Source organism: Jaculus jaculus, chromosome 4 (genome assembly GCF_020740685.1).
Source record: "Jaculus jaculus isolate mJacJac1 chromosome 4, mJacJac1.mat.Y.cur, whole genome shotgun sequence".
NCBI classification, from domain to species: domain Eukaryota; kingdom Metazoa; phylum Chordata; class Mammalia; order Rodentia; family Dipodidae; genus Jaculus; species Jaculus jaculus.
Window position 1 is genome coordinate 23,746,740 of NC_059105.1, and position 16,869 is coordinate 23,763,608.

Genomic DNA, 16,869 nt, shown 5'->3' on the forward strand with positions numbered 1-16,869 from the left:
GGGGACACAATCGCCTTGTTCCTTGTTTGTTCCAAGGACAGAAAGTAAAGGATCCAGCATTGCCTGGGATCTGCAGAGGTACAAAGACAGAACAGAGCTAGCTCTCTCTTCCTGCATTCCCAAGACTTGCAGCTATGTCCACACTGCCTTTTCTTGGTCCTGAGTCTCCTACTCCAGGGGGAGGGTAAGTGGGTGTTTGGGAGCTGACTGAACAGAAAGTATCAGGGAAGGTGTTCTGTCTCGCTGGCTGTGTTCAGTTTCCTGGGCCTTCCTGTGAGAGGGAGCAGATCAGGGTCAGTGCCCTGAACATCAACCTGGCAAAGGCCAGTGACCCTCCCATGCTGGCCTCTGGGGAAGGCATACAGAGCAGGAAATGCTGTACAGCAGGGAGTTCCCAGGCAGAGGACGTGCCATAGCTCCTATTCCTGGCTTGGCACATCTGACCAGGCACATAAACTACCTGGAAGGAGCACCGTCCCTCCTTCCCCCACAGAAGGCATAATTTTTTTTTTTTTTTTGTCTTGGCTGAGGTTGTCTTGGCCACACATGATCCAATTGGTGCAGTCTGGTGGCTCTTGGGGGGGGGGGGTACTTCACCAGAGATATGCCCAGGAGGCCAGAGACAGGAATGTCCTTGGGAAGGAAATACAAAGTGCAGGGTAGCCCTCAAGGCTCTGGTGTCTCACATTCATCAGACAGGAAGCCAGGTTAGTGCCCAAGTGAGGGACAGGGCAGTGCAAATGAAGAGCAGAAGTCACCAGAACAAGTAACTGTCCCCTGTAGGAGAATGAAGACAGGGACTGGGAAGGTGACTCAGTCAGTAAGTGCTTGCCTTGCAAGCATGAGGACCTGAGTTCAGTTCCCGTTATCCTTGTAAACGCCAGGCATGTTATCACTGCTGTCAGCCGGATCCCCGGAACTCACTGGCCAGCCCCTGTAGCCTAAATGTGAGCTCCAAAGCAACAAGAGACCCTGCCTCAAGAAAAGGTGAAGCGCTTTCCTGAGGGTGACACCCACAGTTGTCCTCCGGCTTATACACACACACACAAACACACACACATGCCTAAGAATGTTTATATATGCAGAAAGGAAGGGAGTGAGGGAGAGAGGAAAAGAAAGAAAAGCTAAAGTTCCACCATGTTCCCAGGCCACTGCAAAGGGCAAGACCTAAAGTTTGGTGTTCCCTGGGTTATGGTTCTTAGGAAGGCCTGAGGTATAGACCCCAATGTCAGAGAGACAGACCACACTGCCCACTCGTTCTTGTTTCTCCCACCCCGTAGATTACCTGTCTTTTCTTTATCACTCTATCTGGGGTCATCTTCACATGGAAGTTGTTCACTTATTCAGTGCTTATTGAGCATCTAGAATGTTCTAGAGATGGGCCTACAATGGTAGCCAGTGCAGGCTGGTCCTTCCCCATCATAAGGCACACAGACTGGGGCAGAAGATACCCGTCAAACAGATAACAAATGACAAAGTGCCTGCAGGCTGTGGGAGAGGTGCAGGCGCTTGCAGGGAGCTGGAATCTGGCGATTGCGGATCTAGGCTTGAGCCACGCCCAGGCAGCCAGTCCCACTGGTGTCAAGAAGAGCCACCACATTTCTCAGCCGTCGGGAATGCCTCGAGCAGAGCCAGGGCCCATGTACCTTATGTGTTCAGAGAAAGCATGAGGGATGGGCTTGGACCCCTGCCCATTTAAATTGGAAAATAAAAGACCATTAGGAGTCATGTTACATGAGGCGGCAGGGCAGGGAGAGCAAGTCTGAACTATGAATACAAGAGCTGAAGAATGAGTCATTCGGCACAATGCAAATGTTGGGTTTAAAACACAAAATTTACCAGGCATGGTCATGCATACCTATAACAATCCACACATAAGAGAGGCTGAGGCAGGAAGACCATGAGTTAGGCCAGCCTGGGCTACCATAGGGAAGTTCAAGCCACTGTTGGCTTCATCATCAGGTCCTATCTCAAAAAAAAGTTACACCCTAATAGTAGACCCCACTATCATTGAAATTTGAAGGAAAATCCCCCTTACAATGGGTGTTTCCTGAATCATTATTTGCTATATCACTTGTTTTGAGAGGACTCTGCAATTGCATTTCTGTCCTTGTCTGAGACTTGGGACCATGGGGCAAGGTTCCCTTTCCAGCACTCTCCACCCACTTGGGTCTCTTTCCATGAGCTGGTGTGCTCCACTGTGCTCTTGTTTCTAGGTACGTGGGCCGCAAGTGAAGATGGGAAACCTGGTGTTTTAAAACTCCATTGTGTGCCTGTGAGGCTTTGTAATCATTTTGTGCAGACACAATTTCTAAATGTGGAAATTAATAAAATGTTGAGTGTGCTACTTTAAAGTATTTCATTTTGAGGGCTGGAGAGATTGCTTAGTGGTTAAGGCACTGGCCTGTGAAGCCTAAGAACTCATGTTTGAATCTTCAGGTCCCACGTAGCCCCACACACAATGACACAAGCATGCCATGTTGCACATGCACACAAGGGGGCACATGTCTGGAGTTTGTTTAAAGTGACTAGAGGCCCTGGCATGCCCAGTTAAGTATCTGGTTTGAAGTGAAGACTTGCCTAAACTGAATTTCTACCTCAGAAGTGGCTTTTTCCAGATTTATTTGTGTGTGTACGTGCGTGCATGTGTGCGTGCGTGTGTGTGTATGAGGGAAGGGGTTAAAACCGTGGAACTTTACAGCTTAGGCTTGCCTGGAGCTCACAGTGTATGTCGCCTAGAATGGTCTCAGACATATTGCTATCCTCCTACCAAAGCCTCCCAAGTGCTGGGATCATAAGCATGAGTCACCATGCCTGGCTCCAGCAAATTTTTAAAGAAATATTTTTATTTACTTATTTATGTGCAAGCAGAGGAAGGGAGAGAGAGAATGAATGAATGAATATGGATATGTCAGGACCTCTTGCCACTACATGCAAACTCCAGATGCATGCCCAACTATGTGTATCTGGCTTTATGTGGGTACTAAGGAATAGAACCTGGGCTGGGAGGCTTTGCAAGCAAGTGCCTTTAACCTCTAAGCCATCTCTCCAGCCCCCCCCCCCCAGCAGATTAAAAAAACTGGGTGTAGTAGCCCATGCCTGTAATCCCAGCACTCAAGAAAGAGCAAGAGGGTCAGAAGTTGAAGGTCATCCTTGGCTGCACAGTGAGTGAGTTGGAGGTCAGCCTGAGCTATGCAAGTGAAAGCCTATCTCAAAATAAATAAAGTGCTTCAATGCACTCAGTGGTGATTGTGAAAGTCTACCGCACGTCATTCCTAAGCTATTAGTATGAAGTTCTCCTACTGACTGGGACTGCTGAGTACTGCTCAGAAAATGGAGGCAAGGGAGCTAGCAGGCCACAGACTCATGGCACTCTTGCCCTTTGTAGAGTCCAGTGGCTGGAGGGCTTGGAGCTGGGAGCTGGGAGCTGCCTCGGGTGGCCTTGTTTCATGACAGCGCTCCACTCACCAGATCATGTAGCAGCCATGGTCATCTGTATACAAAAACCCTTTCACCAGGCTGAAGAGATGACTTAGTGGTTAAGACACTTGCCTGCAAAGCCAAAGGATCCAGGTTCAAGTCCCCAGAACCCACATAAGCCATATGTACAAGGTGGTTGATGAGTCTGGAGTTCATTTGTAGCAGCTGGAGACCCTGGTGCACTAATATTCTTTCTCTTTCTCTCTCAAGTAAATAATAAGAATAATTTTTTAAAAATTTTCACCTCATACATTATTTCAGAAGTAAAATGTTGTGCTTTATGTCATAGTTACACAGACTCCCTGGTTTACTTACCTGCCCCTTTGTGCTAAGGACTTGGGAAAAGGATATAGATTCTTCTTTCTCTCTGGGCCTGACCATCCATGCAGGTGTCACTAGGCTGCCATCTAGCGGAAGCTGGCCGCCATGACATCTCTGTGAGTTCCAAGCAAATACAATTTGCAATTCAAAGCAATTCCAAACAATACAATTTGCAAATACAGTTTGAAAAAAAAAAAAGCCTCTATAATATGCTGAAAGAGGTTGGGTAAGCATGCACTTGCTATCTCTTTCTTGGACAGAGCAGTTTTTATATTTCTCTCCATGGACTCCACTTAGATAATACTCCAAATTTTCTGTCTGCCCTCATTATATATTTCAGAGCAAGGAAAATCAGGCTACAGTTTGGGGTTTAACTTTTTTCCCGTTTTTTTCCCCCACATTTGTATGCGTGTATATACATGCGGGTGCATGTGGAGGCCAGAGTTTGACTTCAGTTGTCTTCTTTGATCAATCTCCGCTTCATTCACTGAGGCAGAGTTTTGCCCTTGAACCCTGAGCTCACCTATTCAGTTAGTCTGCCTCATCCACTCATCCCAGATCCTGTCTCCACCTCTTGCTCAGCTGGTGTTCATCTGGGTGCTGGAGGTGTGAACTCAGGTCCTCACTTGTAAAGAGCTTTATTCACTGAGCCATCTCCTTAGGTCCTTGGTTTGGCTTCCCTCCCTCATTTGCTGTTTTACAAATTATAAAAGCAACATGTTTAACAGTGATACGTGAAACAATACAGAACAAAGGTGTGCTCTTTTACACACACACACACACACACACACACACACACACACACACACACACACAGAGCCATGGTTCCTGGCTGCTGTACTGTCCTCTTTCATAAAAAAAAGAAAAAAATATTTTTTTATTTGAGAAAGTAAGGAGAATTGGTGCACCAGGGCATCTTGCCCCTGCAAATGTATTCCAAACTCATGTACCACTTTGTGTATCTGGCTTTTATGTGGGTACTGGGGAATCTAACCTGGGTTGTCAGGCTTTGTAAGCAAGCACCTGTAATTGCTATCCCCTAGCCTTGTATAATCTTTTTCATCTCGCAAGAAATTCTGAAAAACATAAAAATTAAAAAGTAGAAAAGAAAACCCCTTTTGTGGACACAGTTATATTTGTAGGTGAACAAACAAGCATCTGAGCTTCCCTTGGTTCCTGGGTGGTGACCTGGGTCTAGCCCGCTGGGTCTTCAGGGCTGGTGTAGGCTCAGGGTTAGAGCACATCCTAACATGCACAAGGCCCTGAGTTCTATTCCCATTACCACCAGGCTGGACCTGTGTATCCTATCTGCATAGCTAATATATCAGTTTGCTTGCTTGTTTATTTGTTTGTTTTGGTTTTTCGAGGCGGGGTCTCACTCTAGCTCAGGCTGACGTGGAATTCACTATGTAGTCTCAAGGTGGCCTCGAACTCAGCAATCCTCCTGCCTCTACTCCCAAGTGCTGGGATTAAAGGCGTGCACCACCACGCCCGGCCTGATAAATCTGTTTTTGTCTTCACTAACATTTTCTGTAGGCTGAGACTAACTCATCGTAAGGAATGCAACTTCAGGCCCAGGAACGTCAGTGACTTCATTCCCAGCAGTGTAGGTGCTAGGTGGCTTTTATTGCTTTAGTTATCCAAAAGTTTTATTTAAACAGTATTTCAGAAATAATGTTGCTCCTTAGAAGAGAGGAAAATTGTACTGAAAAAGCTGAAGTCACTCCCACAACTCAGAACATGGAACAAGGCTCTCCAGCTCTTCCGGAGACTTGGAGGTAGACCCATTTCTGTTGGAACCTGTCTCAAATGTGCCGCTAGACCAGTGTGGCCTATGCAGCAGAACAAGTAAGACTGACAGGTGGGGTCCACTGAACGTGCAGAAGGCAACCCCTGGGTTTGGCCAGGCTGTGGCATGGCCTCAGGGTGGGCACAGACAAGAAGTGGTCATCTGGAGAGGGCTTGGCTCTCAGTGGTGGTTTCTGAGCCTATAGTCTAAACTGTCTCTGGCATAACCCTGCACGTGTGACTGCAGCGTCCAGGCCACTCAGATTGTGAGTCAGTTTCAGAACGTGTCACTCACATTTTCACCTAATGTTCTGGTGGTCAAAGTTAAGAGCTTCCGAGTTGCAGGAAGTAGTGTTGGAGATAGATGGGAAACACAGGGTTCCTGGTGGCTGTCACTGAGAATTTGGAGGTACCCAGCCTGTGGAACTCCTTAGAAGGCTAGGAAAAGGAGCCTTCAGTGAAAAGAAACTTGGTCTCTTGTTGGAGATGAAGCAAAGAAAAGAGTTGCTTCCATGGCAGCCTCACTTCTAAGATGCTGCCCCAGTCTGGGCAGCTCCTTGAAACCCTGCGCTGATCTAAGACCCACGGAGGCTCCTGCCTGAGGAAAGGACGGGCCTCAGAGAGCCATCCACATGAGAAAGGTGGAAAACGCAAATTCCTGGAATTTCACTTTTTGGTTTTTAAATCACTGAGTAAACTAGTATTTTTCATGATGCACCCAACTCATGACATAATGTAATGCTTTGAAGTAGTTAATATCCACCCATTTCCTCCACAGGTTGAAGAGAGACCAGACAAAGATTTCGCTGAGAAGGTAAGGGACTTCTGTAAGCTTCTGCCTTAAGTTGGTCATTAACCTAGAGGGTCCCAAAACTTATGGGTAGAATGGACAGGAAACATGGCTGCTTGGTGTTTAGTGAGTGTGGTCTGGGTGAACTGCTGGGTGAACGAGACTTGTCCAGTGTGAGTGTTGAAGTCTGCAGGACAGTGAAGACCCAACACAGAGCTCAAGGTTAATCTCAACAAACCCCTGGGAGCCCATGAGACACCCCCAAGTGAACCTCTTCCTTGTTTACCAGGAGCCCACAGTGTGGAAGCTGAGTTAAAGGAAAGCACTGGAATATCATACTCAGCAGTAACTTTGGTTTTGTTGCAATCATCCATTCCAGGGGTCCCGGAACATGCCCAGCTTGTCTGCAGCCACGCTTGCCTCTCTGGGTGGGACATCCTCCCGGAGAGGGAGTGGAGACACCTCCATCTCCATGGACACTGAGGCATCCATGAGGGAAATTAAGGTAAGGTGCTCTAACGGCTTGTGACGTCCATCTCCCAGTTTAAAGATTTAATTTGTGAGATTTCTTCTCAGTCCTATCTCCTCTGTCTGCCTCAAAGCATGGTGTTCTCCTAACACCAGACCCAGGTCAGTCTGTGTCTCCTGCAGGAGGCCAGCCTTGTACACGCAGGGTACATTGTGAATGTGTGTCGTCTCTGCACCCCTCACCGTTCTGGACTGGCCAGTTACCATACCAGCCTTCACCATGTGCTAACTGTATAGACATTTATTCTTTTTGTAAACTTTTAATGGACAGTCTCTATACATACGCACAATTTAGCATGATCATGCCCTCCTTCCACCGCCCTCCCTAGCTGTGTTGATGTCATCATTTTATTCCCAACTATTATGCAGGTCTTGTGTAAGTAGCATCAGCCACTGCGAGGTCATGAATGCCACGGCCACTTTGTGTCTAGGGGAGAGTATTGTAGAGTACTCCTCTTCCTGTGACTCCTACATTCGTTAAAAAAATAAAAAAAGAAACACTTTAAATTTTTATTTATTTATTTGAGAGACAGAAAGAGAAAGAGGCAGGTAGAGAGAATAGGTACACCAGGGCCTCCTGCATCTGCAAAAGAACTCCAGATATTTGTGCCACCTTGTGCGTCTAGCTTATGTGGATCCTGGGGAATAGAACCTGGGTCCTTTGGCTTTGCCGACAAGTGTCTTAATCTCTCCAGCCCTCCTACATTCTGTCTACTGCCTTTTTTGAAATGGTCCCTGAGCCCTCAAGGGTATAATAGAGATGTCTCATTTAGTGTTGAGCACACCATTGTCATTTCCTCTGTGCACTTTATCTTTGAGTCTCCCTAGTGGTCACTACCATCTGTAAAGAAGCATCTTTTATCAAAATTGAGAGGAACTATAAACCTAAATGTTTAGAGGACAGTTTGTTGGTTGTAATATCTCCATTTAACCAAATATCAGTAGTTTTCCCCTTAGGTTTTCAGTACTAGGTATGAATTCCTTCCCACAGAGCACACCTCAGATCTTAACAAGAGAGCAGGTGGTTTCCACCATAACCGACTTGCCACCAATGCACCAGTTGGTATGTTTAGCCTGACTGGCCAGCCATGCAGCTTGCAGGATCCACTGCCGGTTAAGACTGTTGATGACTTTTCTCCCCAATGACCATATGGCTCTTTCCAGCATCCTGACAGCTAGTCAACAGGGAGGAGGCCTCCAGCTCAGCTCCAGCTTGAGCTCTCAGTGTCCTGCAACCAAAGCGTGTAGAGTCTTCAGCAATAGGGTCTGACCATCTAGTTCTGGTGGGAAACCAAGAGCCTTGGCAGTAGTTTGTGGTGTGTGTTTTAGGGCATGAGGGATCTCCCTGACCAACAACTCACTGGAAGGTATCTCACCCCGGCACTGAAATGTTCTTGTAATGATCTGTGGCTTCTGAGCACAGCATTATCTACTCCCACAGTGCTTCTGCACAGACTGTCTTTTAACATATATATTATTAGCTAGCAAAGAAGTAGGTTTTCATACGGCTTATTCATAACGTCTTTAATTCTGATTAATCCCCTTCTACATCCTCTCCACCAGCCTCATGACATTTGTTCATTTTTTAGAGTGTTTTAGATAGTGGATTGCTTACTGCCCCAGGACCATGCCAAGCTCTTGTCCTCTGAGCCTCTTCTTTTTTTGCTGGAACGTGTCCTCCCTCTTCTTTTCTAGACATGCCGTTGGTAGGCCCCATCATTGAGTCTTAATGATTTTTTTCTCCCACCGAACCATAGGTGTTTTTCTCTGGTGCGAGATGCTTGGGGACTTTCTCAGTGTAAGAGAGAAATACCACCCAATGCTGTTTGTTCAGGTACCGGCAGTGGTGTTTGGAAACAGGAAGGTTAGACAGCTAGGTGACCAGAACATTGTATCCCTCAGAGGGCAGAGCCAAGATAAGGACATTAAGGGTCATATTTGGCTTTTATTATTGTTTTGTGGAAGAACTTTCTGACATTTAAATCTGGGTATTAGGGAGCCAGGCCCACTGTGACGTCTGTGCAGCTGAGTTGTCCCTAAAATGCCACATATCATACCCTGACCTCAGCAGAAGCAGCACTGTTGGCCTCACTGTGGCAGGGGCAGCCTTGCTAATCTTACTTGGTCTCTGCTCTTGGTTTGGGCACCTACTTTCCGAGCACTTACCTGAGAGTCTAGCTCAGCAGACACTGTTCCAGGTACCAAGCCTGCGCAGGTGACAGGAGCAAAGGAGAGACTGAGGTTTTGTAAGTGCAGGGACACAGAGCCATGCTGATCTCCATCCCAGCATCTTGCTGTGCCCTGCATGGAGTACATATCCTACTTTCAGAAGCTATTTGTCCATGTTTGTAACTTTAAAAAACACACAAGATACTCCTAAATTTTGTAATGTTGTATATATTCTAATGTTTCTAACATTGGGATTTATTTTTATTTTCCTTTAACTTGTTAAAAACAAGCCCCTGACTGCCTGAGCAGTGGGGCCCCAGGCTAGGCAAGCCTCAGGTGTACGCAAGCCCCTTTGACATCACCTGCCTCTTATGCCATTTCCCAGGAGCTCAATGAGTTAAAGGACCAGATTCAGGATGTAGAAGGCAAATACATGCAGGGGTTGAAGGAGATGAAGGTACTGGTGTACTAAAGTGTGGCCCACAGTACTAACCACCCGAACACAGGCAGTCACACATGAAGCCCCGGGTGCATGCTCCCTGCAAAACCGGGCTGTGGAGAGCTTGCAGGGATGGGAATGTGAGCGTGGTGCGCACCTGTCCTCTCTCAAATGCAGTTTCCAAACTTGTATGAGAGAGCATGACTTCCCAGTAGACAAGGTCCCTGCTGGGTCCTCTGATATCTAGAGAGTGCACCCCAGGCTTCGACCAAGCCTTACTGTCTATAGACACTCAGAAGAGGGTTTTAGTTCTCTTGTCTCTCTGAAGTCATCATATACAAATGTGTGTCACCTGATTTGCTTCCCAGAATATCTTCTGACTAGAGCTGCCCTACTGTGCATGCTTTTTAAAAATCATTCTTAGGCCGGGCGTGGTGGCGCATGCCTTTAATCCCAGCACTCGGGAGGCAGAGGTAGGAGGATCACCATGAGTTCAAGGCCACCCTGAGACTACAGAGTGAATTCCACGTCAGCCTGAGCTAGAGTGAGACCCTACCTTGAAAAACCAAAACAAAAAAAAATTATTCTTGTTTTGCATGGGTATGGGGGGAAGTGGTGTGGGTGTGTGGTGTGTGCACATGTGCATGCTCAGTGTGCATGAATGCAGAGGCCAGAGAAGAATGTCTGCTGGTCTCCTTTATCATTCATCTTCGTGTTTCTTTGAGACGGAGTGTCTCACTCACCCTGGCGCTGCCAGTCAGACTGCCTGACCAGCGAGCCCTGGTGATTCTCTGGCCCCTGCTTCCCACAGAACTGGAGTTACAGGCATGCATAGCCATTCCTAGTTGACTATGTGGGTGCTGCAGCATCGAATTCAGGGCCAATCAGGTCCTTTCAGTCCATCACACTTGTCCTTCTCCACTGAGCCATCTCCCCAGGCCCCACGCGCATCCCTCTGAAACATCAGGTTCTTGCGTGCTGAGACGTGTAGTAAGCAAAGCAGCATCTGAATGTGCCTGAGTATGTTGGGCACACTGCTTTCAGGTTGTGGAACTTTACTATGCCCACAGGAATGTAGGTCCCCTGTTCCTTGACAGTAAGGCGAGTGCATGCCAGCCAGATCCACTGAGAGCTTTTGGCAGGTCTGGAATCAAGCAGTAGATGGAAGACCCTTATCTCCCTAGAAAAGACCCAAGACATTGTCCAATCTCCCTATCAACAGGCATCAAGCAGGGGTGACACAAATCACATGACTAACTCATCTCGTCATTGTCACCTCTATTGGGGGAAAAATGATACTCTAGCTTTTGACTTAGCCAAAAAGGGAGCCACTGAAACCACTGGTGTCACCTCAGGTTGTCACACTGGCTTGTGCACATAGGGCACGACAATCGCCAGACTCCCTGGACCTCCTGACAGCACCCGGCCCTGCAGACCACATGCTCATGCCACTTTCTCTGGCTCTGGGCACTTTGCACTGCTTACAGCCCTCTCTGTTCGGGCACCGCCTTCCTGTGTGAGGCCTGCAAGGGTTTGAGCCATGGGAGAGCACTATCAATGTGGATATTGCTAGCCTCCTTCCCAGGGCTGGCCTTTCAAAGGAGTGACCTTGGCCTCCAGAACCTGCCTGGCGAGACCTATTTACTTTGTTTAATTTTCCAGTGAGTCAAAAACCTGGAATTACCACCAGTCCTTTCCTCATTGCTAAGCCAGAGCAGGGCGGGTCGACGCTGGCTCATGCCAGGGCTTACAGAGCCTCCAGCCACAGGCTCTTGTCAAGGCTCCACCATGTTGCAGGGATGCCTCACAAGCCACCCCCACACCACAGGGAGGCTCTGACTGCTGAATCAGGGAGGCCGCAACTCTGCTGCCGCCTGAGCAGCGCACGTGTCCGTGTGTCTCCTTGTCTTGACAAGAAGACAGCTTCACCAGTGGCTAAGAGCTGTGTGTCTGAGCGAGGAGAGGTCCAAGGGAGGGCTTTCTGTGGACTGGAAATTGCCATGTGCTTCTCACTGTGACTCATTCACGCTGAGAAACAAAGTCTGTGTCGAAGGCTGAGGTTTTTCACAGGATGCTGACTCGTCTTTACGTGGTGTTCTTACTGCGACGTCACACCTGTGGCCTGGCTTCTACAGGACTCGCTGGCCGAGGTTGAAGAAAAGTACAAGAAGGCCATGGTTTCCAACGCGCAGCTAGACAACGAGAAGACCAACTTCGTGTACCAGGTCGACACCCTGAAGGACATGCTGCTTGAGCTGGAGGAGCAGCTGGCCGAGTCCCAGCGGCAGTATGAGGAGAAAAACAAAGTAAGCCTTGTTGCAACCGGGAACGCGAGGGGAACTGCATGGATGGTATGTGTGTACACAAATGTGTACTTATGTATATACTGCGAACGGGAACGCAAGGGGAACTGCATGGATGGTATGTGTGTACACAAATGTGTACTTACGTATATACTGTGACCAGGAACGCGAGGGGAACTGCATGGATGGTATGTGTGTATGCAAATGTGTACTTACATATATACTGCGAACGGGAACGCAAGGGGAACTGCATGGATGGTATGTGTGTACACAAATGTGTACTTACGTATATACTGTGACCAGGAACGCGAGGGGAACTGCATGGATGGTATGTGTGTATGCAAATGTGTACTTACATATATACTGCGACCAGGAACGCAAGGGGAACTGCATGGATGGTATGGGTGTACACAAATGTGTACTTAACGTATACAGATGTATACGTTATATACTTACATATTTTAAATAGTGGTTCTACACTTGTTCAGCAAACCCAGACCCTAAAAATAATGACATCATGCCTTTACCAGATACAGTAGTACATGCCTGTGGTCCCAGAACTTGGGAAGCTGAGGCAGGGGGACTGTGAGTTGAAAGCCAACCTGGGCTACATAATGCGGCCCTTTCTTAAAGCAACAACAAAAAAATCTCAAAGAGAGCCATGCTGTGTGCTGAGTGACTTAAAACTGTTAATGTGCATAATTTCAACATGGAGAGAGTTTTACTGGGAAATAGTACTTTTCAGGGAAGATGAAAGAACAAACCCACGTCTGAAAGAGCCAGCATGTTTACAGCCTGCAGTTAGCTGCTGCAGGAGTGTCCTGCTACAGTGCCTTTCCTGGCCTTTATGCTAATATCACTGTATTACTTGTGAGTACCAAAGATGTGGAGAAAATTGTATGCTTACTTTCTGCTGATTGGGAAAGGGCATAGTCACCCCACTGAAGAATGAAAGCCCGGGAAGCTAGAGATGGGCACAGCCTGACGTGAGCTGTCATTATCATCCACTGGAGTTAGGCAGCTGGGGCAGCTGTGTCTCAGTCCTTTGCATGACGGTCTCATGCCATCCCTTGACATAGCACACACAACAAATGTCCTGCCTGGGACACAGTTGGCTAGAGAGAAATCAAGGAACTTGTCAACTGCACTCACTCCTCAGGTTAATGTCACAGGAAGTCACCTGGCATCTTCTACCTAGAACAGAAAGGGCCTGGCATTGTTGCGTCCCTTGGAAATGCGTGTGACGAGGTAATGGGTCTGTGTCTTGAGGGGCATGTGGTTCATGAGAACATCCTCCCAGTGACAGGAAAATGCCAGAGCCACAGCTTCAGCGCTGTGTTCCTTCTTTGCAGGAGTTCGAGCGAGAGAAACACGCCCATAGCATCCTGCAGTTCCAATTTGCAGAGGTGAAAGAGGCCCTGAGACAAAGGGAGGAAATGCTGGAGGTAGGAGCTCTTCATTTCCTTTTTCTGTTGGACTTTTGTTCCTTATTGTTTAGCTTGGCTGCTATAACAAAACACTACAGACTGTGTGGCTTCAACAACAGAATATATTTTCTTATAGTGTGGGAGATTTAAGTCCCAGTTAAGGTCAGGTTCCATTGATGCCTCTAAGCTGGTCTTTCTGCTGTGTCCTCGCAAGGCACAGAGAGCAGACTTTCTATAAGGACAGTCATCCTGTCAACTCAGAGCCCTATGCTCATGGCCTAATTTGACTGTATCTCTAGTGACCTTGGAGGCCAGGGCTTAATATTTAAATTTTGGGGGATGCAGTTCAATCCATAGTAATTATTAGAGCCTCTTTTCTTAAAATTTAAGTTTAGGTTAACTTTCTGTTCCTTGTTAAGAGACAGTTCTTGGGCTGGAGAGATGGCTTAGCTGTTAATGTGCTTGCCTGCGAAGCCCCAGATTCAACTACCCAGAACCTATGTAAGCCAGATGCAGAAGGTGACACTTGCACACAAGGTGGTGCATGCATCGGGAGTTCATTTGCAGTGGCTAGAGGCCCTGGTGTGCCAGTTTTCTCTCTCTCTCCCATGCACACACACACATATAAAAAAGAAATACTTCTCTCATTGGTGGAGATTTGTACTCTTCGGTGATCTTGTGTTTTGGGAGATGTGATAGACAGAATAATGCCCCCCAATGCATAACCCCAGCCCCTAGAAGTAATCAATATATTGCCTTACATAGGAAAAATAGGTTTTGCAGGTAAGAATAAAGATCTTGAGAAGAAAGATTGTTCTAGACCATCTAAGTAGCTGTCATATAATCATGAGGGGCATTAGGAAAGGAAGGCTGGTCAGAGGCTGAAAGAAGCAATATGAAGATAGCAGCAGGAGTGGAATAATATGGAGAAGGACACAAGCCAAGAGTGTGGATGGTTCCAGAAACTGAAAAGGAACTTGATTCTCTTCTAGCACTTCTGTAAGGAACCTACCTATACCTTGATTTTAGCTCAAAAATTTCCAGAATTGTAAGAGAATGAATTCATCTTGTTTTAAGCCATTAAAGTCATGGTGATTTGATAACAGGGCATCCACGTAACATTTTGGTCATAAACAGAACACATATGTGTGGTGGTCCCATACAATTATGTTACCTAGTGATGCTGTAACCATGTTGTTTTATGTGAATACACTTTCTGATGTCTGTAAAATGACAAGCTCACACAAGTACACATTGCTCAGACTATGACCCTGCTGTCTGGCAAACTATGGCTGTAAGGGGTTGGTCTTTGATTTTTAACTTACTACTTTAACCAGTGGCTTTGATGGAAGATATCACTCAGGCTAGTTTACTTCTGTACTTGGAGCTGAAAGTAGAACAAGAACAAAAACAGAATGCTGAAAGTGGAGGTTGATGAGGTCCAGTGTCACCTGTTAACTGTCCACTAGCCCTGGGCGTGCATTTCCTCCCTGTTAACCCTTTATCTGCTTTCCTTCTATCTGTTCCTTTCCTCAGGAAATCCGACAACTACAGCAGAAACAGGCGAGTTATATCAGGGAGATTTCTGATCTTCAGGAAACAATCGAGTGGAAAGACAAAAAGATAGGGGTAGGATTCTGAAGTTTTTGCAAATCTGTTGAAATAAGCAAACTGCTGAGAAATACAGGTCTGCAGAAGCTTGGGTCCAGAGTTGCTTGCATGGGTGTGCATGTGACCCGAGTGACACAAGACCAGCTCTCTCACCCATGTGGATAGTGGCTGGGTGCTCAGAGTTGCCGCCCTCTCCCTGTGGCCCAGGACGGGGCTGGGGCGCACTGCACACAGTGCACAAGAGGAAGGCCCTCAGCAGCTCCATGTGAAGAGTCAGGCTCCCCAGAGCCCCCTGCTCCAGTGTTGACTGTGGGAGTGTGATGACGCTGGCAGACACTGAGCCCTACATGTTCCCATGTTTTCATATCCCAGGGAGACCTCAAAGCTCTCTCCTTTGTCAGTGGAGGGGCCCCACATTCAGGGGTAATAACTCGGAAGAAAGGGCCCCACAAGTCACTACAGACTCATAGTTGCATATAGTTCCTAAGAAGTAGTGACTTATTGACAGAGCCCTGTGAAAGGTCTAGAGGCACTCCACGTCGTGGGCGAGTGTGTGATGTGTACACACCCTTCCAGACATCCCTCATTAAGCACTGCTGTTCCTCTTTTCTTGGACAACAAATGTCCATCAACAATGTATAAAAATAGTCTGGGGCACTGGAAAGATGGCTCAGTGGTTAAAGGTGCTTGCTTGCAAAGTTCAATCCCCAGCACTCACATAAAGCCGGATGCAACGCAGCACGCGGGCCTGTGACCCCGGGGCTTCTAAGCAGAAGGCAGAGCCAGGAGAAGCTGAAGCTCATGAGCCAGCTCATCCAGCGTTTAGTTGGTAGTCAATCAATCAAGTCTGTAGCAACAAGAAACCCTGCCTTGAAGAAGGTGGAGCACGGACACCTGTAGTTAATTGTCCCTCTGACCTATAGATGCCCCCCAACATACAAATAAATAAGTTAATGTTTTTTAAAGTTTAGGGGCTGGGGAGATGGCTCGGTGGGTAAAGTGCCTTACAAGCACTAGGACCTGAAAGTGATCCCCAGTACCCACGTAAATTCTTGGCCTGGTAGTGTACCTATAATCCCAGCACTGGGGAGGCCAAGACAGGATGATCCCTGGAGCTGGCTAGCTCGCCATTCTAGCCTAATTGGTGAGCTCCAGGCCAATGAGAGACCCTGTCTCAAAAAGAGGCAGATGCAGGCCTAAGGATACTACCCACGGTTGTCCTCTGGCCTTCACACACACACACACGCACCTGCACACGCAGAGACACATGTCCAGGGCTGCGAAGGTGGCTCAGTGGGTAAAGCACTTGCTACACAAGCTTGAGTGCCTAAGTCCAGACCACCAGGCCACAATAAAACCAGAAGCTTTGGTGGACTTCTATGATCCCAGCACACCTAGGACGAGACTGGCATTTCCTGGCAGCTCACCGACCAGCTGGCTTGGTGAATGCAGTGGTGAATAGAGAGACCCTGTCTCAAATGAGGTGAAAGGCAAGGACTATACATGCATGCTGCTGCATGTGCGTGCCCATGCTCACACATGAACATGAACACAAACATTTACACACCAAAAAATTAGTCTAAAATTATTTTTAAAACTGGGGTTCTGTAGCATCCCTTTTTGTCCTTATTTATCCCTCATCGGGCTGGGGACATGGCTCAACAGGCACAGTGTGTTCAAAGCCCAGCACCCATGTCAGAGCTGGGCATGGAGGTACATGCGTGTGGTCCAGGGGCTGGGAAGGCACAGTGCTAAATTATTGCTGATGGGCTTGTCTGGCCAAATTGGTGCGCTCCAGGTTCAGCAGAGACCCTGTCTCAAAATGGTAAGTGGAGAGCAGTTGAGGGGGGCCCCCATCATCAACCTCTGGTCTCCACATTCACATATGTCCACATGTACCCACACACAGCCAAGCATGTGTACACAAGAAAAATAAAAGACAGACAGAAAGACCTCACCTAAGTGATGACAGCGCTCCTGTTAGCTGTCTAGCATGCTGTTGTGAGCTAGAGA

The 16,869-nt window shown here is 47.5% G+C and overlaps 1 protein-coding gene across 14 annotated transcripts in view; it reads left to right on the forward strand.

Moving 5' to 3' along the window:
- Lrrfip1 (LRR binding FLII interacting protein 1) overlaps positions 1-16,869 on the forward strand; it is a 137,353-nt gene that overhangs the window by 103,089 nt on the left and 17,395 nt on the right. For 8 of the 14 annotated variants that reach the window (XM_045146938.1, XM_045146939.1, XM_045146929.1 and 5 more), the window contains 4 exons: positions 6,368-6,403; positions 6,759-6,884; positions 11,651-11,821; positions 13,171-13,263. In XM_045146938.1, coding sequence (XP_045002873.1) covers positions 6,368-6,403; positions 6,759-6,884; positions 11,651-11,821; positions 13,171-13,263 — 426 coding nt within the window. Of the gene's footprint in view, positions 1-6,367; positions 6,404-6,758; positions 6,885-11,650; positions 11,822-13,170; positions 13,264-14,781; positions 14,875-16,869 lie in introns of all 14 variants that reach the window. The other 6 variants (XM_045146935.1, XM_045146937.1, XM_045146926.1 and 3 more) reach the window with 1 other exon arrangement.